This window comes from Myotis daubentonii, chromosome 6 (genome assembly GCF_963259705.1).
Source record: "Myotis daubentonii chromosome 6, mMyoDau2.1, whole genome shotgun sequence".
Taxonomy (NCBI): Eukaryota; Metazoa; Chordata; class Mammalia; order Chiroptera; family Vespertilionidae; genus Myotis; species Myotis daubentonii.
The window spans coordinates 86,164,939-86,189,791 of NC_081845.1; the positions used below are offsets into that span (position 1 = coordinate 86,164,939).

Below are 24,853 nucleotides of genomic sequence, written 5' to 3' on the forward strand. Positions count from 1 at the left end.
AGCTACCTCGTATGTTCTTGCCCACTGTTGTAAAGATGTGGGACTGTGCAATTTTGGGTTTAGGATGAGAGGTACCTCCAGGAACTATAATCAGACATTTTTCAAAATCTTATCACTTTAGGGATGGAAATGCCTTATAACATGTAAATGTAATATTCAACTAGCATTTTTAGGAACGCATAATGTACAGAGTAGAAGACTGCCTTAAGATGCTCGCTGCAAAGGAAAGGAGAAAGTTGGGCAGTAGCTGGAAGAGCATGCAAGGTCCAGAACGAGTAGGTTACCACCAACGAATCCATTGATTCTAAGTACATATACAGTACAGAGTGTCCCCTCAAAATGTATATACACTTTAACAGCTGATAGCTCAATTTTGAAAATGAAATGTATTTTAATAAACACTGCCTTTATAATTATTCAAAGCGTATGTATACATTTTTGGGAACACCCTATATTTTGTTAATAACTGGAAGTGTGGCCTACCAGTGTCTAGTGTCCTGTACAGAGCAGGGAGATGGAGACAAGTATGAAATCGAAGTAACAGTACAGGTGGGACGCAAGAGCTGTTGGTTTGGTGCTCATGACTGAAGCCTTGAACCACTCTCTTCTGCCTGCTCTGCTATCCCCCCTCCCCAACCCCGCCTAGAAACAGAAAATGGATCTCCAGTTTGCAAGGATTGGCTGGGAGAGAACAGCTGGTTTTGAAGGGATGAAAAAGCGAAGCTGCTTTGTCTTTGCTTCAAGTTTGGTGGGAGTAGAAGAAACAGGACAAGAAACACTGGAACGTGGGTTTTGTGTAGGATGCGTTGGAACAGGTGTGGCAGCACTCAGCACTCCAGGGCTCCATGAATCACATGCAGCAACTCAGCCAGCAAGCACTACATACCCATAAGCACGCCTGAGACCGTTTTATAATCCTACCACTCCCTCCTTCAACCTGCCCACAACCCCCAAACCTCAGTGCCTACACTCGCACAGTGGGAACGGTAGGATTTCCACAGAGAAATGAACTCCTTCCTGAACACTCCACCCACAGCCCCCAGCCGCGGGCCGAGTTGGCCCGCTGCACGCTGACCGTCCACTGATGATTCAAGAAATGAAGCGCACGCTATGGGTCAAGGTGGTTGAGAGGACGTGCCTCCCTTAGCAGGCGCGCAAGGCAAATCCCTGGAAACGGTTTCCAAGGACGCGTGCGCAAAGACTCTGCCACCGCAGCGCACTGTGTTGCTGCCATCGAGGTACCACCCAGATCGAGCCAGGGCGCCGCTCACCCTCCGAGCAAGCGCGCTGCACCCACGCCCCACCCGCCCGCCCCGCCCCGCCCCGCCCCCGACGGAAGCGGAAACGGCGCTCTCCACGGAGCCGCGGGGCTCTCTGGCTCCGGGAGGCGCGCTGCTTCTCCGGCCCCCGGCGTCCCTGTCGCCATGGCGCTGGCCGTCTTGCGGGTCCTGGAGCCCTTCCCGAACGAGACACCCCCGTTGGCCGTGCTGCTGCCGCCCGGGGGCCCGTGGCCTGCGGCGGGGCACGGCCTGGTGCTGGCCCTGCGGCCCGCCGGCGAGAGCCCGGTGGGGCCGGCGCTGCTGGTGGCGGCCCTGGAGGGAGCGGGCGCGGGGGTCGAGGAGCAGGGGCCCGGGCCCCCGCAGCTGCTGGTGAGCCGCGCGCTGCTGCGGCTCCTGGCGCTGGGCTCCGGGGCGCGGGTGCGGGCGCGGCCGGTGCGGCGGCCCCCGGCGCTGGGCTGGGCGTTGCTTGGTACTTGGCCGGGGCCCGGGCTCGGACCGCGGATCGGGCCGCTGCTGGTGAGGCGCGGGGAGGCCCTGCCCGTGCCCGGGCCGCGGGTGCTGGAGACGCGGCCGGCGCTGCAAGGGCTGCTGGGCCCGGGGACGCGCCTGGCGGTGACTGAGCTCCGAGGGCGGTCCAGACCGGGCCCGGAGACGGGGGACGGCAGCCGGCCCCCACCCCCGCCCTTGGTGTCCTCCTTCGCGGTTTCCGGCGCAGTCCGGCGACTCCGGGGCGTCCTAGGGGGGACTGGAGAGTCCCTGGGGGTGAGCCGGAGTTGTCTCCGGAGCCTCGGCCTCTTCCAGGGCGAGTGGGTGTGGGTGACCCCGGCCGGAGCGTCCTCGAAGGCTTCCCAGCCCCGCTTGGCCCGGGTGCAGGTCCTGGAGCCGCGCTGGGACCTTTCTGAGCGGCTGGGACCCGGCTCTGGGCCGGTGGGAGAGCCCCTCGCCGATGGACTGGCCCTCGTGCCTGCCACTCTGGCTTTTAACCTCGGCTGTGACCTCCTGGAAGTGGGAGAGCTCAGAATCCAGGTAGGACATAGGACGGAGGCCAGGAATGCTTAGGCGCCTTCTCCCCTCTTCGTTTTAATCAGAAGTGAAGGTCCTTTGCTACTTAGATCTTGGACTTTTCGCTTAATGTCTCAGCCTAATTGATCCTCTCTCTACAAAGTATCGTTCTCCTCCATAGTGCGCTGGTGCATGGGAAGGGCTTTCTTCTATTGGGTGAAGTGTGAGGTGCACCAAGCACCTTATTAATCAGCTCAGCCTAACAAGTGTGCGTGGAAATGCCAGCGTACCCGTATTGCGCTGGGTAGTATGGAGGTTGGTACTTCAGTGCTTTTGCTCATGCTTATCCTTGGCTTCAAATTCTTTTCCTGTTCTTCTCCCCTTTATCTGTTAAAAGTCCAACCATCCTTTCCTTTCAGGCCCATATAAAGATGCCACCGTCCTCACAAAGCCTTTCATAATTTCACCATCAAAAATTTAACATGACATCCTCTTATATATAGCATTGTGCCTTTTTTTGCAGCATTTATTTTATTCTGCCTTTTTAATGTTCATGTCATCTGTCGAATCCCCAATTATATATTGTAAATTTCTTAAAGGGGGGGCCCTTTATTATCTTTGGTGCCTGGTGTTTAATTGTAATATTTTATTAAATATATCCAAGTAAAGTTTTTGGTTTCTGCCTTTAAGGAACTTACTTCAAGAAGATAACTGTTTTTTTGTTTGTTTGTTTTTTTTGGGGGGGGAGAGAAATACAGTCTAATGTTTAATTAAGCTTCTAGAATGGATGTTTAATTAATCACTGTCCAATATGGAAGCCACTAGTCACTTTGTGACTCTTGAATTAAAACTAAATAAAGTTAAAATTCAGGTCTTCGGTTGTTTTAGTCACATAGCAGGTACTCAGCGGGCACATGTAAATATAGAATATTTCTGTCACTGTGGGTAGTTCTGTTAGATGATGCTGGACTAGCCAACTAGAGCCATGCAATGTGGAGAAGAGATGTATGCATGAATGGGAGCCAGGACTGGGTTTCCTTCTGAATGGAGGAAAAACTACTAGAGGACTCAGACTGGAGCTCATTTCAGTTGAACCAACCGGTTAAGCTTCAGTGAGATCATATCCTCTTCCCACCGCCTGAATTCAGAGTATCCGCCCTAATGTCCACTTAACATCAAGCCCAGTGGCTGCCTGGTGCCATTCAAAGGACTGTGGGAATTCAATGGCTACCATTTTAGTGGCTCTGGCCCAACTTGAAGGTATCACAGAAGAGTTCTTTTTACTGGGGAACTTTTGGAGTTAACGTCAGAAAAGTCAGAGTCAGAAACCCTTTCCTCATGCTGATCTGGAGAGGTTTCTGTTTTCTAGGGAAGATACAGGTGTTCAGCTCTGCTCCCCTAGACCTCCCCTCCCACCAGCCTTGGGGTTATGGGAATGAAAGAGGGTGAAAGTAGAAATATTGGTCGCTAAGAGAGAGGGCAGAGCCTGGCTCTGGGAGAAGATCATAAGGTGGTGGTTATTTCTCTCACAGAGATACTCGGAAGGCTCCAGCGCCCCTGAAGACAAAGGAAGCTGCTCGATGCTGCCTGGGCCTCCGTATGCCAAAGAGTTACACATCGAAATTGTGTCCTCTCCCCACTACAGCACGAGTGGGAATTATGACCACGTTCTGTATCGGCACTTTCAGACACCCAGGTTAGCTGGCTACCCCTTTTAGGAGGATAGCATCTCGCCTCCATTGCTCTCCTGTCCCATCACACCGAGATCCAGGTTCCATGGAGCCTCTGGTTTTAAAGAGCCACATTTTCAGCAATATTGTGGCTGGAAGGCTCCTGGTGTGTCAGGCAGACAGGAGAAGAGAAATCTGGACCTTGAGGTGAATCTGGACATTCTAAACGGAGAAACCGCTTTGATTTGAGAGGACTCTCAAGAGAGCCGGATCCTGCTTCACCCCTCCCCGGTTCCTGGTCCCTTCCCACCTCCCCGCCATTTCCTCCAGCCCATTCTAGGACAGACTTGCTCTCTGGACAACTGCTTGGGGTCTGTGGGTGGGCAGTAGGCCCCCAGGACGTAGTCTTCATGTTGATGGTGGGGATGGGGGTTGGGGGGGAAATATGTCAGGCACATGCTCTTGACGCCCACTGTGAGCTGACCAGGGCCACTGCTGTGTTACAGGGCAGTCCAGGAAGGGGATGTTCTGTGTGTGCCAACAGTTGGGCAAGTAGAGACCCTGGAAGGAAGCCCAGAGAAACTGCCCAGGTATGCAGCTGCCTCCTCTCTCACAGCTGGGGTTCATAATCTGGGTGCTGGATGTGAGGGCGATCTGGCTGCGACATCTGTCACCCCATTGATCGCCAGGGTTGATTCGGCTGATCTGGCTGGCTAGGCGGGTGTCCCCCTCCTACCTCACCAATCCATGTGCGTCCCTCCCGAAGCTGCATGCTCTGTCGAAGAGGATGACCTTCCCCCCAGAGGAGGGTCTTTGGTCAAGGGTATACGAGTAGCTTTGCTCCCCTGCTAGAACCTCCAAACAAGCTCTCAAGGTCCATAATCTGGGTGCAGGAGTTTTACAGTCCCCTCTTCCCAAGTGGTATGGAATAATTTTGTGCGTAAGAACATTTTGTTGTTGTACATTTTCCAATCTTCAGGTTCTCAATAGGCACATAACGGAAAAAAGATTAAGAATCACTGCCTGCTAGCTTTGGGAGGGGTTTATCCTCAAACGGAATGGTGGTCCTAGGTAAGGTAAAGCATGAGAAATAAATGAATGGCCTAGACCCAGGTGGAATTCCTTGTTTTCCAATCTCAACCACAGCGTTGTCTGGGCCATAACCCTCCCTCCCCCCATACTCAGCATGAGGAGACCCAGGCTCTGATTTCTACCCTAATTGATGGAGTGTGCACATGCTGCTGTTCGGTTTTATGTCCCAAAAGGGGGAGCGAGGGATTGCTGCTAGCCTAGAGAGGCCTTCCCTCTTTCCTTATCCTCAGTAGAGAATGAGAAATAAGTATAAATGAGCCAAGAACCTTGAAACAGGAAGAGTCCAACCTTTCTCCTCCTGTTGACTCTTGACCACAGAGGCTCCTTGTAAAATGGTGAGGAAAGGGATTCAGAGACTGCTGTGGCCTTATATGAAGCGGGAAGAACGTGCAGTGCCTGTACCCCAGTCAGTCCCTCTATTCAGGACTAATTTCCAGTGGCGATTTTCTAGGAGAACAACTGACAGACGCACAAACCCAACTCTCGGGCAAAGCTCACTGAGGTGGCGGGCCCAGCTTGCGGGATCTTGGGTTTAAGCATCATCAGGACCAAGGTCTCGGCCCAGCCAGTCTGGGTCCTCTGCCCAGAGAGAGATGCTTTGCCTGGAGTGCTTGATTTATTCTTGACCAACATCTAGGGCTGCGGTAGTGCCCTGGGTAGCACATGGCGCCTCTTCGAGCTTTCCCAGATCAAATCTACACCTGGGACTGGGGGGGAAGTGCCAGGCTGGCAGGTACCAGTCACATCCCACTTCTGTCTTCCATCCTCAAATGCCCGTGAGCCAGCGTTCTGTAGGAGAACTATAGAATGTCTACCCTTTGCATTATCAAAGGGAAGCAGGCACTAGGCCCTCCTGAGACAGACCAGCAAGCCAATCCTATTCCTGGACGTCCGCCATTCTAACCCTCTAGAGATCTGTCTCCCTCCTCGGGGTGCTGAGCACATACTCCTTCCCCCTGAGCAGGTCCTGGAAAGCGGGGTTGGAAGGACAGTTGGGTCCAAGGACAGGTGAGGATGAGTGCTTTAGCCCCGCCCCCTGAGCTTGGTAAGGGAAGCCCTGCAGGGAGTCTCCTGTGATAGTGTAACCTCTACAGATTCTACCCTGTGTTCCACTTCCCTAACCAGGCTGATGGGAGCCAGGCTCCACTGTCTCCCATCTGGCTCCTGGGAACACAACCCAGTGTTCCCCAGCAGAGTCCAGTTATGTCCCAAAGTTCTGACCCTTGTACTCGGTGAAGTGGTCCAGCCGCCCTCCCCGGAAGAGAGGAGTCTCCCCACCCCTGCACTGAGCTGTTCCTCCTTGGGTCCCCGTGCTGGCCGTATATACCCTGACTCACGATGTTGGGCTTGATTGAGAGTCTAGGTTGTAGACCCATTCATTGTTTATTTATAATGAATGATTAACAGGAAGATAGTTTTCCTTATGTCCTAGTTTTTAGCAGGATCACTGCCTACCGTAATAGCTACAAGAATTTCATAATGCTAGCGTGATGTGCTTCCCCCTGCCACCTGGAGGCATTCCCACCACTCCCCTTTTGCTCACAGAGGGGGCAGCTTTGTGACTGTGGGTCACTGTGAGCAAAGGAATTTGCAGGTTGATCGGACCTCAGTGAGGCCAAGGTTATGGACTAGCTCTGCCATTGCCTTGCTGCCTGAGGACTACAGAGAGGAAAAGTTCATCATTTCGTCATCTGAGAAACTGGGCTGGTAACCGCTCCCTGCAGCAGCAGTCGCAGCAGGTTGGGTAACCCTAATTCTCTATGACACCGGCCAGTGCCTGCTTGGCCCTGTTTATGACTGAGGAGCTTTTGAAAAATACAGATGCCAGAGCCCCACCGCAGACCTATTGGAACAGAATCAAATGAAGCTGGGGCCTGTGCAGTCTTTTCAAATTTTTTCCAAAGGAAAGGAAAATGTTAACTTTTAAATTGAGATATAATTCATATACCATAAAATGCATGCTTTTAGAATGTACATCTCAGTGGTTTTTGGCATATTCACAAGGTTGTGGAACCTAATTCCAGTCCCATGAGCAGTCACTCCCTATTCCCTCCTTTTTTCAGCCCCTGGCAAACACTAATCTGCTGAATGGATTCATACATCTTAGAAATATTGATTTTTATGCTGTGGTGGTAAGCTCAGTGGTTAGAGCATCAGCCCACACACCAACTGGTCTTGGGTTCAATTCCCAGTCAAGGGCATGTACCTCAGTCAGGACATGTGCTGGAGGCAACCAGTCCATGCATCTCACTCACATCTGTCTCTGTTTCTTTATCCCTCCCTCCCACTCTCTCTAAAAATCAATGGAAAAAGATCATCCTTGTGTGAGGATTACAAAAAGAAGAAGAAGAAGAAAGACCCTCTACTTTCCCTTCCCCCGATTCCCCCCGCCACGCCTGGGACATTTATTTGTGCCGCTCTTGAGTTTGTCCCTGCAGCGGACACCTGTGATTGACAGCCACCTTGTCCTTGGGGAGGGGCTTTGTGGGTCTGGGTCTGGGACTCACGGGGCCTCTTTCCTGCAGGTGGCAGGAGATGTTCTTTAAAGTGAAGAAAACAGTTGGGGAAGCTCCAGATGGGCCAACCAGCGCCTACTTGGCCGACACCACCCATACCTCCTTGTACTTGGTGAGGCCCAGCGGGGGGAGTAGACTGAAGAAAGGAGCAGAAACAACTTCTCAAAACTAAAAGTTCCTCCCACCTTCACAGGTGGGTTCTACCCTGAGCCCTGTTCCACGGGTCCCGTCGGGAGAATCCAGTCTCTGGGGCAGCTTATCTCCTCCGGGCCTGGAGGCCTTGGTGACCGAGCTGTGTGCTGCCCTGAAACCTCGCCTCCAGCCAGGGTGAGTGAGGCTGCAGCCGCCTCGGGGTCGCAACACCCCCGGAGGGGGGCAGGCCAGACTAGCAGTGCCCCATGCCCTGGTGGACGTGCTATCGGCCGGACCTCCCTCACACCAGCACGCCAGCCTCCCTCGCACCAGCACGCCAGCCTCCCTCGCACCAGCACGCCAGCCTCCCTCGCAACAGCACGCCAGCCTCCCTCGCACCAGGAGGCCAATGCCACTAGCCCCTGTGCTTTCCGTAGGCAGATTCCCAGACTCCTTTCCCGGCATAACATCCATCCTCCAAGGTTGGCAGTGGAGGAAGAATCGCCACCAGGGACAGCTGTCTCTGAGACGACCCTTCCCCTCGGGGGGCCCACTAGCCATGCCAGTCCTCACCAACCACCCTGACCTGGAGGGACACAGCTCTCCAGGCCACTGACCCAAGTGCAGACAGACCCTTCCCTGATACCAGCCCAGTCCAGACCAGACACTCAGGGCTTTATGGAAGAAGCAGGGGTGACAACGGGAATCAGTCCTGGCTGCTGGGTACCCCCCATGCCCCGCCAGAGCACCATAGGTTGGCGTGGGAAACAGTGTGGAGACAGCCCAGGGGTGGGCGGGGGAGCTTCAGGGAGAGAGAAACAGCGTGCCTGTGCTCTAGATCCAAGGCTCTCCTGTTACTGGGGACTCTAAGGTTTGGGCAGAGTGGAAGAAACGTGTCTGTGCTCTGGTTGCAGGGGTGCCCTGCTGACGGGAACTGGCAGCGTCCTTCTACGGGGCCCCCCGGGCAGTGGGAAGACCACAGCAGTGGCTGCTGCCTGCAGCCGCCTCGGGCTCCACTTGCTGAAGGTGAGGGTACCTGGAGAGTAGAACCCAACTGCTTCCCCTCCCCAGCCCAGCTTCTCCCTTCTCCCTCTCCCCTCTTCCTTCTGGCTACTAGCCTGGCTCTAACTCCTCAGCCCAGTGGGTCGCCATTTCCCTTGATGCTCAGCTCCTGAGAGATGCTTTCAAGGAGGGGGTTTCAAGATTTTGATGGACGGTCCCAGGAATGAGGTTGGGGTGAAGAAGAGGTGGGACTGGTCCCTTTTTCCCCATCCCTGCCCTTAAAGAGAGGTGGCCTGCACCTCCTGACTCCTCCTCCCAGCCCCACCTGGCCCTTGCTCACAGGCCCATCCGGACGCCTCCCCAGGTGCCCTGCTCCAGCCTCTGTGCAGACAGCAGCGGGGCTGTGGAGACAAAGCTGCAGGCCACCTTCTCCCGGGCCCGGCGCTGCCGGCCTGTGGTTCTGTTGCTGACAGCCTTGGACCTTCTGGGCCGGGATCGCGACGGGCTGGGTGAGGACACCCGTGTGGTGGCCACGCTGCGTCGCCTCCTCCTTGATGAGGACCCCCTCGCCAGGTATCCAGAGCCGGGCCCAGCCCTCGTCCCTCTCTGCAGCCTTTCGTCCTCTAGCCTTCACCCGTCCCATGGCTTCTCCAGCGTCTACTGCCAATGCGGCTGCCCTCCTGACAGCCCCCAGGAGCTTAGGGGTACCCAGAGGGAGGAGGATGTGGTCCCTAGTTTTTCTTGGGGAGCACTAGGTTGAAGGAAAAGCACAGCCTCTGCCCTCAGTGAGCTCCCTGTGTGAGGGGGGCACAGGTCCCCCTCGAGGTATTCCCATGGAGCCCATCCAGGAAGCCTGGGGTGCTCATCTCCTTATCCCATCTTAGCACCCACCAACCTCCCCTCCCTCCTGCCCCTGCATCAGGACAAGGCAGTGCTCAGCTGCCAGCAGAGTTCTCCCCCAGTCCACACTCCCTGTCCCCACTCCCAGTCCCCACTCCCTGTCCCCACTCCCTGTCCCCACTCCCTGTCCCCACTCCCAGTCCCCACTCCCAGTCCCCACTCCCAGTCCCCACTCCCTGTCCCCACTCCCTGTCCCCACTCCCAGTCCCCACTCCCTGTCCCCACTCCCTGTCCCCACTCCCAGTCCCCACTCCCAGTCCCCACTCCCTGTCCCCACTCCCTGTCCCCACTCCCTGTCCCCACTCCCAGTCCCCACTCCCAGTCCACACTCCCTGTCCCCACTCCCTGTCCCCACTCCCAGTCCCCACTCCCAGTCCACACTCCCTGTCCCCACTCCCTGTCCCCACTCCCAGTCCCCACTCCCAGTCCACACTCCCTGTCCCCACTCCCTGTCCCCACTCCCAGTCCCCACTCCCTGTCCCCACTCCCAGTCCCCACTCCCTGTCCCCACTCCCAGTCCCCACTCCCAGTCCCCACTCCCAGTCCCCACTCCCTGTCCCCACTCCCTGTCCCCACTCCCTGTCCCCACTCCCAGTCCCCACTCCCAGTCCCCACTCCCTGTCCCCACTCCCAGTCCCCACTCCCAGTCCCCACTCCCAGTCCCCACTCCCTGTCCCCACTCCCAGTCCCCACTCTCAGTTCCCATTCCCTGTCCCCACGCCTTGCCCCCACTCCCTGTCTGCAGCTGCCCTCCACTGATGGTTGTAGCCACCACAAGCCGGGCCCGGGACCTGCCTGCTGACGTGCAGACAGCATTTCCGCATGAGCTGGAGGTGCCTGTGCTGTCAGAGGGGCAACGGCTGAGCATCCTGCAGGCCCTCACTGCCCGCCTGCCCCTGGGCCAAGAGGTGGACCTAGCACAGCTGGCTCGGCGGTGTGCAGTGAGTACCAAGGCAGGGTCTGGTCCTCCCACGTTCTCTGTCATAGGAACTCAGACCTGCTGCCCTGCAAGTGAGGGTAGAAAACCCCAAGGCACCAACATTGGGCCTCAGCTCCGGCTGGAGGGCCTGCCACCCAAGGGTTCCTGCCTACTGTGCCCTGCTCATGCGTCCTTTCCTGTGGTTCCCAGGGCTTTGTGGTAGGAGATCTCTGTGCCCTTTTGACTTACAGCAGCCGGGCAGCTTGCACCAGGATCAGGAACTCTGGGTAAGAAAACTGGGTATAAAAGGGCAAAGGTGACAAGAGGAAATATGGGTGGGTGGGAGCTGGTAAGGAAGGGAGGAGGGAACAGGACCCCGATGCGGGGAGGCCTCAGGCTAGGTCCTTCAGACACCTCCCTGGGTTTCTCTTTGCAGTTTGGCCGGCGGCCTGAGTGAGGAGGATGAGCGGGAGCTGTGTGCTGCCGGCTTTCCGCTCCTGGCGGAGGACTTCGGGCAGGCCCTGGAGCAGCTGCAGTCAGCTCACTCCCAGGCCATCGGAGCCCCTAAGGTAGAGACTCTAGGCCCTTGGAGGTGGGACCTGAGCTCCGTCCTCCGGCATATCCCCAACCAGGCTCTTCCATCGCCTAGATCCCCTCGGTGTCCTGGCACGATGTGGGCGGGCTGCAGGAGGTGAAGAAGGAGATCCTGGAGACCATCCAGCTCCCTCTAGAGCACCCTGAGCTGCTGAGCCTGGGCCTGAGGCGCTCAGGCCTCCTGCTCCACGGGCCTCCTGGCACCGGCAAGACCCTCCTGGCCAAGGCAGTGGCCACTGAGTGCAGCCTTACCTTCCTCAGGTGACCAGGGGGCCTGGAGAGATGCTGGGCGGATTGAGCCGATCGCCTTGGGGTGTCTAACGAGTGTTACCTCCCACATCCTCTCCCTCAGCGTGAAGGGGCCAGAGCTCATCAACATGTACGTGGGCCAGAGTGAGGAGAACGTCCGGGAAGGTGAGCGAGTGGGCAGGGCTTCCAGTCCTGAAATGGTGGCCCCTGCGCCCCACCCCCACCCCCGGCCCTCAGGCTGCTCATGGGCGTTCCTAGACTTCCTTTCCACAAGTCTGCTTCCTGGAGCGCTAGTAATGAATTGTCAAGCCTGGGTTTTCTTCCCTCATATCTTGACTTTAAAGCCCTGCTGAGCTTCCCCTCCTGTGGGTCCCTCTCTCCTCAGTGTTTGCCAGGGCCAGGGCCGCGGCTCCCTGCATTATCTTCTTTGACGAACTGGACTCCTTGGCCCCAAGCCGGGGGCGAAGCGGAGACTCTGGAGGTGTGATGGACAGGTGGGGGTCAGCCAGAATGGAGCCTGGGTCCAGGACAGAGGGATGCTAGATGGGTTGCAGCAGTCTCCAGAGCCCGGAGTGCCTGTCCTTCCGGTTCTGAGATGGTATAATGGAAGCTAAATGGGGCTGTGGCTTCGGGTGTTGGGCATTGAGGAGAACGGGTGCCTGCATGGAGGGGCACAGGGCACGGCTCAGCAAGGGGCCCTGTGGAGAAGGCCTGCACAGAGAGGCCCCACAGGCAGGCAGGGCAGAGCTGGGGGGCCCAGGACTCCCCTTCGCTCCTCCTTTGCAGGGTGGTGTCCCAGCTGCTGGCTGAGCTGGACGGGCTTCACAGCACTCAGGACGTGTTTGTGATCGGAGCCACCAACAGACCAGACCTCCTGGACCCTGCCCTCCTGCGGCCTGGCAGGTGCCCATCCTGTACCTCTCCTCCACCAGACCCAGTCGGGCTCGTCCCTCGGCCCGTCCTGTGCCTTCGTCCTTCACCCTTATGCCGGGCTCCCTGACACGTGTGCCCGCCTCTCTCCCTAAAGATTTGACAAGCTGGTGTTTATGGGGGTGAGCGAGGACCGTGCCTCCCAGCTCCGTGTTCTGAGCGCCATCACACGCAAGTATGCCCTGATGGAGACTCCCAGAGGGCTTGGGCCTTGGTCTGGTTAGGGGATAAGTGCAATGTGCAGAATACACTGGTCAGGGAGTGTATTCTTTTGAGGGAGTAGGGCATGCCGGGTAAAACTTTTTATCCTGTGTCCCTACAACAGATTCAAGTTGGAGCCCTCCGTGAGCTTGGTGACTGTGCTGGACCACTGCCCTCCCCAGCTGACCGGTGCGGACCTCTACTCCCTCTGTTCTGATGCCATGACAGCTGCCCTCAAACGCAGGGTTCGGGACCTGGAGGAAGGTGAGCCGCCCGCCTGCCCCAGAGGTCAGCCGAAAAGCTAGAGGGAAAACAGGCCTGGTTCTGAATTTCAGAAGAGGGACTCTTGGCGTCTCGGGGACTCTGGGCAAGAAGGCGCTCCCCCGGGGCATTCCTTGCTTGGACAGAGCCCGAATCCCCAGACAGGCTGAGAACCCTGGCCTCCCTTCCCCTTGTCGTCCCCCTAGGGCTGGAGCCCAGGAGCTCAGCACTGCTGCTCACCATGGAGGACCTGCTGCAGGCCGCCGCCCGCCTGGAGCCCTCCGTCAGTGAGCAGGAACTGCTCCGCTACAAGCGCATCCAGCGCAAGTTTGCCGCCTGCTAGGGCCTCCTGCAGTCTGGGACCCTTCCCCACCCACAGTGGCTAAAGCTCCCTGGGGAGCCCCGCAGACAGAGAGCAGAGGGCTCTGTCTCAGGCTGCCATTACCCACCCAGGCTGCCTACCTCCAGGAGACCCCCTGGGTGCCAAGGGGGAGAGGCCTGAGAGAATTCAAGAGGCATCCTCTGTCCATTTTTCCAGGCCAGCCCCAACACTAAGGCCCATCGGCCCAGGAAGTGGGGTGGGGACCTGGAGTTCTGGGAATTGGGCCCTGAGGGGGCCAGGTGGGTAGCTAGAAATAAAGTGTATGCTGCCCTCTGCTGGTGGTGTGGTGGTGTGGTGGTTGGCGTGGTGGTGTGGTGGTTGGCGTGGTGGTGTGGCGTGGTGGTGTGGTGGTTGGCGTGGTGGCGTGGTGGTTGGCGTGGTGGCGTGGTGGTTGGCATGGTGGTGTGGTGGGTGGTGTGGTGGCGTGGTGGGTGGTGTGGTGGTTGGCGTGGTGGTTGGTGTGGTTGCATGGTGGCGTGGTGGTTGGCGTGGTGGTTGGCATGGTGGCGTGGTGGTTGGCGTGGTGGCGTGGTGGTTGGTGTGGTTGGCGTGGTGGTTGGTGTGGTGGTTGGCATGGTGGCGTGGTGGGTGGCGTGGTGGCGTGGTGGTTGGTGTGGTGGCGTGGTGGTTGGTGTGGTGGCGTGGTGGTTGGCGTGTTGGTTGGTGTGGTGGCGTGGTGGCGTGGTGGTTGGCGTGGTGGCGTGGTGGCGTGGTGGTTGGCGTGGTGGCGTGGTGGTTGGTGTGGTTGGCGTGGTGGCGTGGTGGTTGGTGTGGTGGGTGGCATGGTGGCGTGGTGGGTGGCGTGGTGGTTGGTGTGGTGGCGTGGTGGCGTGGTGGTTGGTGTGGTGGCGTGGTGGCATGGTGGTTGGTGTGGGGAAGAGCGAGACAGAGTAAGCCCAGGGGAGGGCAGGCTGGGCTCCACAGGAGCCTGATCCTTCCGACATAAACACAAGACATGCTGGAACTGAAAAAGGCACAGACTGTATTGTTCACCCTCACATTAGGCTGAACCCAGATCCCTGCACCCCAGCTGCAGTCGGCCCCTCCCCACACCGCCAGGATCTTCATGTGGAGCTGCTGGCATGGGGCTCCCCAGACCCAGCCTGGCAACGCCCGGGCAGAGGGTTGTGGGAGCTGAGGCCACGCTCAGTCCGTCCTCTTGAGCACATGGATGAAATAGCAGGGAATGTAGGCCTGGCCTGGCTTGTAAGGCTTGAAGTCGCCCAGGATGCTGTGCTGGCACTTGCCCCCAAAGGCTGCTCGGAGCAACTCGGTGAAGGACGTTAGACAGTGAGGGTAGTAGGAGAGCCGAAACTTACTGCAACAGAGACCCGACCAACCGTGAGGACTGGTGGCCTCAGCACCGCCCCCCCAAACTCCTCCCCCACCTAGCTAAGGGGATACCTCAAGCCAAGAGAGCCGTCCTGGCCAGCTCCCGGCACCTGCACCGTGTAGTCCAGGGTCACCATGTGGGCCTTGTTGTTCACTGTCAGCACTGAGGTCGTGATGTCCTTGGTCAAGTCACTCTGTAAGCGGTGGTGCAGGCTGCATTAGTCTCTGCAGCTGCTGTGGGGCCTGGACCCCAGGATCCCACCTCCCACTCTGGGCCCTCCCTCAGGGGCCCACCTTATAGTAGATGTTCTTTCCTGGGGGCGCACAGCCTGTGCTGAGGATGTGGTCGTAGTTACGATGATCGATGACCAGCAAGCCCCCTGGTCGCACCATGTTCGCAATGTTCTTCAGCGCCAGACGGTGCTCACTCTGGTCCCCTGAGCTCCCGGCAGGGGCGAGAGGCTGTGTCTACTCAGGGCCCCCAGCACCAGTCTCCCTTCCATCTTTCTACTACCCAAGGATGCCAGTGCCAAGGCAGACAGGGGCAGAAAGCATAGCTGCTCTGGCAGGAGAGCAGGTACCCAGGGCTGTGGAAAGGGGGTAGAGCTCAAAGCAAGGGCCATGCCAAGGCCACACCCTCTCTCACCTTTGCAGTCTGGCAAGTGAGCAAAACTGTTTCCAAGGCAGATGACAGCATCGAAGCCGCCCTCTGGTGGCTGGGGCACATCTTTGTCCAGAGTCATCCAGTTGGCTTCCTCAATGACTGGGGGCCAGGAAGGGGAGATCAGCCGGGCACCCTGGTACCACCAGTACCCATCTCCACCAAGTGCAGCTCTGCCTCGGTTTCCCCTCAAGAGACACACAGGGACTCCGCAGGGAGGGGATCATGATGGACATGGAGGGTGAAAGGGAGGAGGGGTCAAGAGAGGAGGAAGCCATGGTTCACAAGGAGGACTCTGTGCTTATGGGCTTTTCTTGGGGGGAGGGAAAGACATTATAAATATAACTAAGCCCGGCTGGCGTGGCTCAGTGATTTGAGCATCGAGCTGTGAACCAGGATGTCGCAGTTCGATTCCCTGTCAGGACACATGCTTGGGTTGTGGGCTCGATCCCCAGTAGAGGGCGTGCAGGAGGTAGCTGATCAATGATTGTCTCTCATCATTGATATTTCAATCTCTCCCTCTCCCTCTCTGAAGTCAATTATATATAAAATAAATATAATTAAAAACTAGCTCCTCATACCTGATATCTCATTCTGGCACCTAAGCCTCCCTTTTAAGGGAAATGACAGTAATTTTGCTGTGTCCCTGCCCAGGAGCCCAGGGCAGAGAGAGCAGTGTCCTTGGTGGTTGGGCTGGGAGGGCCTGCCTGGCTGGACCGCATACCCCACTTGTCGAAGGCGGGCTCATGCCGCCGGTTCCAGCGCTCCTTAAGCGCATATTTCAGCATCTTGTCACTGGCGTCCACACTGGTCACGCTGAAGCCCTCTTCCACCAGCATGATGGAGTCCACCCTGGGAAGGACGGGGGTGAGAGGCAGCGAGGGGCAATCAGGGGGCCTGGGAAGGCGAGGAGGCCCCTCGCACTCCATTCCTCCACTTCCTCTCCCTAGGCCCGCTCCGCTGACATCAAATGGCCTGGTAAATGCACTTCTTATCGCCAGGCGTTTGGTTTTTAGCACCTATTCAGAGCCAGATATTCTACAAATATGCCTTAAAACTCATAGCAATCCACCCGAGCTGGGTTTGCCCAGTGGGTAGAGCCTTGGCCCTCAATTCCGGTCAAGGGCACGTACCTGGATTGCAGGCTCCTGCCCAGCCCAGCCCCGGCTGTGCGGGAGGCAACCAATCTATGTGTTTCTCTCACATCGATATTTCTCTCTCTTTCCCTCTCTCTTCCTCTCTCTAAAAATCAATGTACCCTCGAGGGGGAGGATTGAAAAAACAAACAAAAGAGGAGGTGCCCCATCTGAGAGCCGGGCAAACGGAGGCTCCTGGAAGCTAAGAAGCGTGTGCCCAGAAGAGCACAGGCCAGACACTAGCCGCCCTGGTCTGTTCTCCTCTCCGCCAGCTGGGGGACCTTGCCCTCGCCGAGGCCGAATTCCCGGAGCTGCAAATGGGATACCACCGCGCACTCACCTCCTCGGGTTTTGTGAGGATTTTCAAAACATGTTTCAAAAGCTCCTGGCACAGGTCTTGGCACGGACGCATGCTGAGCAAACGTTCATTGTCAACAATTGCCATCACCCGAGGAATTACGCGGGAGCAAGATCCGATCGCCCTGGCCCAAAGCCCAGCCCTGGCGCAGCGGGGCGCGCAGCCTTCCCCACCCGCTGTGCCCACCCTCCCTCTCCGCCGGTCTCGGCGCCCTCACCCCGCCGGCCTCGCCCGCGCGCTGGGCCTGCCTGTTGGCCGGCGGGACGGACGCGGTTCCCGGCCCCGGCGGCGGCAGCTGCGCCGAGGTGCCAGGCCAGGTCCGGCCGTGCGGCGCCCCGCTCCCCCGGACCCCGTCCCCGCCAGGCTCACCCGGTGCCGCAGGCCACGTCGAGCACCCGCTGGCAGCCGTGCTGGCGCAGCAGCCCGAGCAGCCAGGCCTTGTACTCGGCCGTGCGGCTGCGGGTGTCGCCGATGTAGAGCTGCCACACGCGCGCCGCCTCTCCATCTGCGTACTGGTCCGGGAGCCCCTCCGCCGCCACCCCCAGCGAGCGGGTCCGGTACACGCTGTCCACCATCCTGCCACGCACCTGGCTCTGCGGCAAGCGGCCCCGCATTTATAGTCCGGCCCGTGCGGGAGGCCCGGCGGTCCCACCTGCCCAATGGCAGGTGAGCGTGGGGACACGCCCCTGCTGGGTCCCGGCCCAGCACCCGCGGGGAGGGCCCCGCCTCAAAATCCTGGGCGCACCCTTCTCGCCCGCCTGGGCATCCAGGCCTCTGGGCAACCCCTCTGGGCGGGAAAGGACTCCACTAGCCCCGTGCCCCGCCGGCAGGAGGACCGGGAGGGGCCAGAGAGGGGGGAGCAGTGAGAGTGCCCACTTCACCCCCACCCCAAACCGGAAAGAAAGGAATGACTTTTCTTCAGCGCCAGCCGGTGCCCACGCTGGTCCTGGGAGCTTCAGGCGGGTCCACGCAGAGCTCAGCGCCCAGGGCGCCCATCCTTGGTGAATGAAGGCATTAGCACATCTAAAGGAGTGGCCCGCTGACGGAGGGCCTGGTCAGCCGGGGAAGGGAGGAATGGGAGTCTCTGAGGAGAGTGCTGGTCTGGCCCCCCAAGTCCAGGAGCAGTTCTGAACCAGAGATCAGCCCCCCCCCCACCTGGAGGCAGGTGCTCCTCGGTCCTGTAGGTGATGCAGCAAGCTTTTTCCTGAGCGGCTTGAGGAGTGTGGTCCTTAGAAGTCCTCGACAAACACGCCAGCTTCTAAAAACCACCTGCCTTCCACGGCGAGCCCACAGGGTGGGAGGCCCAGGGTCAGGGTGAGAGTGCTTGTACTCTTGCTAGATCTTGCTCACTGTCACTCATAGATGGGTCTCGGTTTGGTTAGTGTATACACCCAGCCTTCCTCCCAAAGCAGGTCTTAACCCAGGACGAGACTCTGGACTGAGAGGGATTCAGGAAGAGGATTCCACCCAGCGAAGCGCAGCAAGAACAGCCTCCCTCTCCCCCCCCCCCCCACCCCCCACCTGTCTGCTCTCCTGGCTGCAGGAGAGTGAGGTACAGACATACAGACTTTAGAGCAAAGGAGCCTCTTCCCCCCTCATCCTTGTTGTTGTTGTTGTTGTTGTTGTTGTTGTTAGAATCCTCACCCAAGGATATTTTCCCATTGATTTTTAGAGGAGTGGGAGGGAGGGGAGAGACACAGAAAGAGAAACATCCATGTGAGAGAGACGCATCAATTGCTTGCCTCTCACACATGCCCCAACCAGGGACGGGGTTCAAACCTACAACCAAGGTATGTGCCCTTGGCTGGAATTGAACCAGGGACCCTTCAGTCCATGGGCCAACACTCTATCCACTGAGCCAAACCGGCTAAGGCCCCTCATCCTTTATTGTCTATAGAATCTGGGAGCTGGAGGAACCCCAAAGATCATGTAATCATTTTTTAAAAATTGATTGGAGAGAGAGAGAGAGAGGTAAACATCGATGTGTTGTTCCACTTATTTGTACATTCATTGGTTGGTTCTTGTATACGCTCTGACCTAGAACGATGCTCTAACCAACTGAGCTACCAGCCAGGACCCACGTAATCCTTCTTCACTTTACTACACAGGCTGCCTCGAATGGGCCTGTCTGTGCCCAAGTAATGGAGCCTTGTGCTTATGCTGGCCCTACAGGCAGGCCTTTGGCAACAGCTTGCCAGGCGCTGTACTGGGGAGCTGCAAGAAAACTCGGTTTTCTTTTGCCAGAATATTCCAGGGGAAATCTACTCCATCACGCCTAGACTTTGAGAAAAACTCAGGTGAAAGGAATTGTCCTCTCAGTTATGGGCAGCGATCTGTGTATATAACCACCTGTCTAGGGGGTGGCTTTTTATATTCATTTATTTAGATTATTTATTTATCTCCTTATCTCACTTGTATCTTTATCTCTTTATTTATTAATTTCTAAGTATGAGGCCATTCCAAGGAAATTAGTTCCTTCCTCGGGTAGGAAAATGCATTCTGGGTTTTTTGTTTGTTTGTTTGTTTTTAACCGTTCTTTTTTTTTTTTTTTAAAAAGGAAGATGCATTCTTTACTTAAAATAAACTTGATACTATTTTACCCCAAAGCAGGAGGAAAGGAATACATTGTTTGGCTATAAATTGGTGAGTTGGGAGTGATATCTGTTAACTTAATTTGGCCATACGAAATACAATTTTAGGGAAAAATAGACTTAATAAATTACTTACGTTTGCACATTGGAGTGCTAAAATGCACTTAAGAAATTTGGGGGGGAAAATGAAGAATGATGTTCAATTAGAATAACAACCGAAATGGTAGGAAAATAATATTTTTGTCATTATTTATAAATGGATTGGCTGGATATAACATATTTGAAAAGTTATGTGGCCTAGGACAGTTTATCTTCCCCCCCTTACTATTGCTTTCTTTTCCATTTACTTTGGCCTCTGACCCCTCTCTGAATGGATCTGATGTGAGCCTGGGCTTCCCTCAGGCCTCCAAATGCTGTTGGGGAATGCCAGCTTTGAAAGACCAGGATAATCATGTCCATAGGTTTACCAGACTCTTGTTTCGACACACTTAAGGACAAATACTACTGTGATGTTGTATACGTTCTTTTCCTAATATTTTTATATATAATAGTGAAGACTTGGGGAAGAGCATTGACTTGTAAATTTAGACATCTTTGCCCACCCTTTCATTTAGAAATTGCCATTCAGAGATTAGACTCTGAAGCTCTTTGATAAAATTACCTGTAAACAAAAAGGAAAAAAATTACGTAGAACAACTATTTAAGTGTCTTGTTTTTGATTTGGTGTAACATGATTACCCATACTGTACCCACAAAAATTTTTTTCTTGTCCAGAAACTATTTTTTCCATTTCCTCTTTTAAAATAAAGTTATTTGGCCCAGCCAGCATAGCTCAGTGGTTGAGCGTTGACCTGTGAACCAAGAGGTCATGGTTTGATTCCTGGTTAGGGCATATGCCCGGACTGTGGGCTTAATCCCCAGTGTGGAAGCAGCTGATCAATGGTTCTCTCTCATCATTGATGTTTCTATCTCTCTCTCCCTCTTTCTTTCTCTCTGAAATTAAATATATATATACTAGAGGCCCGGTGCATGAAATTCATGCACCAGGGGAGAGGGGTGGGGAGGGGGGCAGAGGGGTAGGCCCTCAACCCGGCCTGTACCCTCTCAAAATCCAGGACCCCTCAGGGGATGTCCAACTGCCAGACATCACTCTTGCAATCCGGGACACTGGCCCCTAACTGCTCACTTGCCTGCCTGATCACCCCTAACCACTCGCTTGCCTGCCCGATTGTCCCTATCCGCTCACTGGGGGGCTGCCCGCTGGGGTGAGGGGCCGTGTCGTTCTGGTCTCTGGTCCTTTTGGCCACTTGGCTTTTATTATATAGGAGATATATATATATATATATATATATATATATATATATATATATATATATATATATATATATATAACAAAAAAAAGTCGTTTCAATTTTAGGTGTAATGCACACCTCTGAATGGATAGCATTTCTGTCATTGGTTGCAACCTTTAGGCTAAAGGCCATACTCTCCATACTGATAAGGAATTTTATTTAAGTATTTGGTTTTTATTCAAATAAAAATGTATATTTCTCAAAAATCTTAAACATCAATATTTTAACAAATATAAATAAAATGCTCCCACAGTTTTTCAAGAGATGAACATGTGAATGATTATAATCAAACTAGAGGCGCGGTACATGAATTTATGCATGGGTAGGTGTTGGGGTCCAGCCCCAGCAGGTCCAGGGGTTCCCAAAGGTGTGGACGGAGTCAGTGAAAAAGGAATGATATGGAGGCAGCGTTCAGTTGATCATCATAGCCAGGTTCTCTCTTTATTGTCCTGTTACATCTATATTTATACCATTTGATCCTATAAGCATGCCTCTATAATCACATCATGGTATATTTGGGTAACGTTTTTCAATTCCTTGTTTCTTATCTGACCTTTAAATCCTGTCTCTATCTAGTTCCGTTGGTTTTAATATTGTCTAGGTTAATCTTTGTGTTCCATTACAAGGGCTATTCCAAGGTCACTGCTCTACTGATAGGCTACAAGGAAGTGACTGAAGGAGATTATCCTACCCAGTAAAGGTTATGTCCTCCCAGCCTCGCTGCTTGCCTTCCCTGGGACTGCCCTGTGCGATCATGTGATACTTGTCTTTCTCTGACTGATTTATTTCACTTAGCATGATACTCTCTAGGTCCCTCCATGCTGTCTCAAAGGGTAAGAGATTCTTTTTTTTTTTTTTTTACTGCTGCATAGTAATGATGGCAGGAAACGAATACATTTCACAACCTAGGGGTTCAAACTAAGTATCTAGAGCGGATTATAAGTCTGGAAGATGGCAGGAACTGGACAATTACGGAAACTGCTCATAGTGCAGAACCAGGCTCTGACATGCAGAACACATGCTTGCTTGCGTTGTGCCTTGGAACCTTTGCGTTTGCATAGGTTCACCAGGACATGGCGGCTTCCCCTCCTCCCAGTCTTTCGTGCTGATCATAAGGCGAGCCTACAAAGGACCTGTAAGGCACAGGGGTACAGCAGCTGACCGGAGAATTCTACAAACTTCCCGGAGTTTAATACCCAGTGGCCTATAATGCAGACACTGGAGTGGCAAACTCTGTGTTTTGTTTTATTTTGTGGGTTTTTTTTTCCATCATCAACTTGGACCTAAAGCACAGGAGGTCATTTCAAGGCACTTCAGTGGAATAAACAATGCTTCATTGCATTTCTAGTAAAATAAACAATTCAAAGCACTACAAAGAATTAGAAGCAAATATGAAGGAAAAGCCCTCTAGTTTAGACTTACAAGCAGAATATCTTTGACTCTCCAAGGAGTACCATTTTGGCTTGTGAAATTATACCAATTAATTAGGACTCTTCTACATTTCCATTAGGCAACACCATTTATTGAAGAGACTCTCTTGACTCCATTGTATGCTCTTGTCTCCTTTGTCAAATATTAATTGAGCAGAATGGCTTGGGTCAATTTCTGGGTTCTCTTTCTGTTCTATTGATCTATACGCCTGTTCTTGTGCCAATACCAGGCTGTTCTGATTATGGTGGCTTTGTAGTGTAACTTGAAATCTGGTATTGTGATTCCTCCAACTTTGTTTTTCTCAAAATTGCTGCACCTATTCAAGGTCTTTTTTTAATTTAATTATATATATTTTTAAATCCTCACCTAGAAGATTTTTCCATTGATTTTTAGAGAGAGTGGAAGAGAGAGGGAAAGACAGAGAGAAACATCAACGTGAGAAACACATCAATTGGTTGCCTCTTGCACGTGCCCTGACCAGGGCCCGGGGCGAGGAGGAGCCTGCAACTGAAGTACGTGCTCTTGACAGGAATCAAACCTGGGACCCTTCAGTCTGCAGGCTGATATTCTATCCACTAAGCCAAACCAGCTTGAGCTCAGGTCTTTTTTTATTTCATATAAATTTTTGGAGTATTTATTCTAGCTCTGTGAAATATGCTGTTTGTATTTTTCAAAAGTATATTTTATTGATGTTTTACAGAGAGGAAGGGAGAGGGATAGAGAGTTAGAAACATCGATGAGAGAGAAACATTGATCAGCTGCCTTCTGCATACCCCCTACTGGGGATGTGCCCACAGCCAAGGTACATGCCCTTGACCAGAATCAAACCTGGGACCCCTTCAGTCTGCAGGCCGATGCTCTATCCACTGAGCCAAACCAGTTAGGGCTGCCGTTTATATTTTAATAGAGATTGCATTGAATCTATAGATTGCCTTGGGTAGTATGGACATTTTAATGAAGTTGATTCTACCAATCCATGAACACGGTATATTCTTCCACTTGTTTATATCTTCTTCTTCCATCTCTTTTTTTTCAATGTCCCATAATTTTCTGAGTACAGGTCTTTTGCCTCCTTGGTTAAGTTTATTCCTAAGTATCTTAATTTTTTTTGTTGCAAGGTTAAATGGGATTGTTTGTTTAGTTTCTCTTTCTGAGAATTCATTATTGGTGTATAAAAAAGCCATTGATTCTTGAGTATTGATTTTGTATCCTGCTACATTGCCAAATTCATTTTATTAAATCTAGTAGTTTTTTGGTGGAGTTTTCAATGTACAATATCATGTCATCTTCGAATAATGAGAGTTTTACTTCCTCCTTTCCAATTTGGATGCCTTTTATTTCTTCTTGTCTGACTGCTGTGGCTAGGACTTTCAGTGCTATGTTGAGTAAGAGCGGTAAAAGTGGGCATCCCTGTCTTGTTCCTGTTCTTAGGAGAAATGCTTTCAGTTTTTGCCCATTGAGTATGATGTTGGCGATAGGTTTGTCATAGATGGCCTTTTATTTATTTATTTATTATTATTTTTTTCCCCTTGACCTTCCCATATATGGCCTTTATCATGTTGACATGCTCCTCTACTCCCACTTTGCTGAGAGTTTTTATCAAAAATGGGTGTTGGATTTTGTCAAATGCTTTTTCTGGGTCTATTGATATGATCATGTGATTTTTGTCTTTCAATTTGTTTATGCCATGTATCATGTTTATTGATTTGTGAATATTGTACCAGCCTTGTATCCCTGGAATAAATCCCATTTATTCATGGTGTATGATCTTTTTAATATATTGCTGGATGCAATTTGCTAACATTTTGTTGAGGATTTTAGCATCTATGTTCATCAGGGATATTGGCCTGTAATTCGCTTTCTTTGTAGTGTCTTTATCTGGTTTTGGAATTAGGAAAATGTTGACTTCATATAAAGAGTTTGGAAATGTTCCTTCTTCTTGGATTTTCTGAAATAGTTTGAGGAGTATAGGTGTTAGTTCTTCTTTGAATGTCTGGTAATACTCCCTGTGAAGCTGTCCGGACATAGGCTTTTGTTGCAAGTTTGCTGCAAGTTTTTTGATTACTGCTTCTATTTCATCGTTGTTATTGGCCTATTCAGGTTTTCTGTCTTTTTTTTTTTTTTTTAATCCTCACTGGGGGATATTTTTTCCATTGATTTCGAGAGAGAGTGGGAGAGAGGAGGGGGAGAAAGAGAGAGAGCAACATCCATGTGAGAGAGACACAGTTACTGGCTGCCTCCTGCCTGCACCCCTACTGTGGGGCTGGGGAACCTGTAATGGAGGTACGTGCCCTTTACCAGGAATCGAACCCATGACCCTTTGGTCCATGGGTTGACGCTCTAAACACTTAGCAACCGGCCAAGGCTGGAATTTTTCTTTCTTTCTTTTTTTAAAAAATATATTTTATTGATTTTTTACAGAGAGGAAGGGAGAGGGACAGAGAGTTAGAAACATCGATGAGAGAGAAACATCGATCAGCTGCCTCCTGCACACCTCCTACTGGGGATGTGCCCACAACCAAGGTACATGCCCTTGACCGGAATTGAACCTGGGATCCTTCAGTCCACAGGCCGACGCTCTATCCACTGATCCAAACCGGTTAGGGCAGAATTTTTCTAGTAATTGATACTGTCCCCAAAACAAATGTTTGTTTCAGCTCTTTACATGAAGATGTTATTCTTTAATATTCCGTTAGGTAGAAAAAAAATAAAAATATTCCATTAGGTAGAAAATCATATCTGATTGTTTTTAATCTTCTTTAATTACTACCAAATGTACCAAATAATTGCAGTCCTTTATCTTTAAATTGTCCATGTCCTCTGACCATGGACATATATTGAAGCTGTCTTCCCCTCCCCCCC

At 53.3% G+C, this 24,853-nt stretch overlaps 2 protein-coding genes across 3 annotated transcripts; one reads left to right on the forward strand and one right to left on the reverse strand.

The window, feature by feature from the left end:
- Positions 1-1,322: 1,322 nt before the first annotated feature.
- Positions 1,323-13,405, forward strand: PEX6 (peroxisomal biogenesis factor 6). 2 transcript variants are annotated; one of them, XM_059701630.1, is made up of 17 exons: positions 1,323-2,306; positions 3,815-3,978; positions 4,459-4,542; positions 7,570-7,672; positions 7,754-7,887; positions 8,607-8,718; positions 9,059-9,267; positions 10,340-10,535; positions 10,724-10,800; positions 10,950-11,082; positions 11,163-11,368; positions 11,460-11,521; positions 11,742-11,850; positions 12,143-12,259; positions 12,384-12,461; positions 12,612-12,751; positions 12,955-13,405. In XM_059701630.1, exons 1-17 carry the CDS (start codon positions 1,425-1,427, stop codon positions 13,089-13,091), a joined length of 2,943 nt encoding a protein of 980 aa, XP_059557613.1. In that variant the 5' UTR covers positions 1,323-1,424; the 3' UTR covers positions 13,092-13,405. The 2 variants fall into 2 exon arrangements, with proteins under 2 accessions (XP_059557613.1, XP_059557614.1); XM_059701631.1 differs by lacking the exon at positions 4,459-4,542.
- Positions 13,406-14,089: 684 nt separating this feature from the next.
- Positions 14,090-17,245, reverse strand: GNMT (glycine N-methyltransferase). The gene is made up of 6 exons (XM_059701647.1): positions 16,987-17,245; positions 15,848-15,975; positions 15,109-15,225; positions 14,757-14,899; positions 14,535-14,656; positions 14,090-14,448 (listed from the first exon to the last, which is right to left on the reverse strand). Exons 1-6 carry the CDS (start codon positions 17,229-17,231, stop codon positions 14,277-14,279), a joined length of 927 nt encoding a protein of 308 aa, XP_059557630.1. The 5' UTR covers positions 17,232-17,245; the 3' UTR covers positions 14,090-14,276.
- Positions 17,246-24,853: the final 7,608 nt, after the last annotated feature.

Coding starts and splice junctions, on each gene's coding strand:
- GNMT (XM_059701647.1), bottom strand. CDS start 17,231: ATGCGGGGCCGCTTGCCGCAGAGCCAGGTGCGTGGCAGGATGGTGGAC. Junction 14,657..14,756: donor GAAAGAACATCTACTATAAG/GTGGGCCCCTGA, acceptor CACCGCTTACAG/AGTGACTTGACCAAGGACAT. Junction 14,449..14,534: donor GACGGCTCTCTTGGCTTGAG/GTATCCCCTTAG, acceptor TCTCTGTTGCAG/TAAGTTTCGGCTCTCCTACT.
- PEX6 (XM_059701630.1), top strand. CDS start 1,425: ATGGCGCTGGCCGTCTTGCGGGTCCTGGAGCCCTTCCCGAACGAGACA. Junction 2,307..3,814: donor TGGGAGAGCTCAGAATCCAG/GTAGGACATAGG, acceptor TTTCTCTCACAG/AGATACTCGGAAGGCTCCAG. Junction 12,462..12,611: donor CTGAGCGCCATCACACGCAA/GTATGCCCTGAT, acceptor TCCCTACAACAG/ATTCAAGTTGGAGCCCTCCG.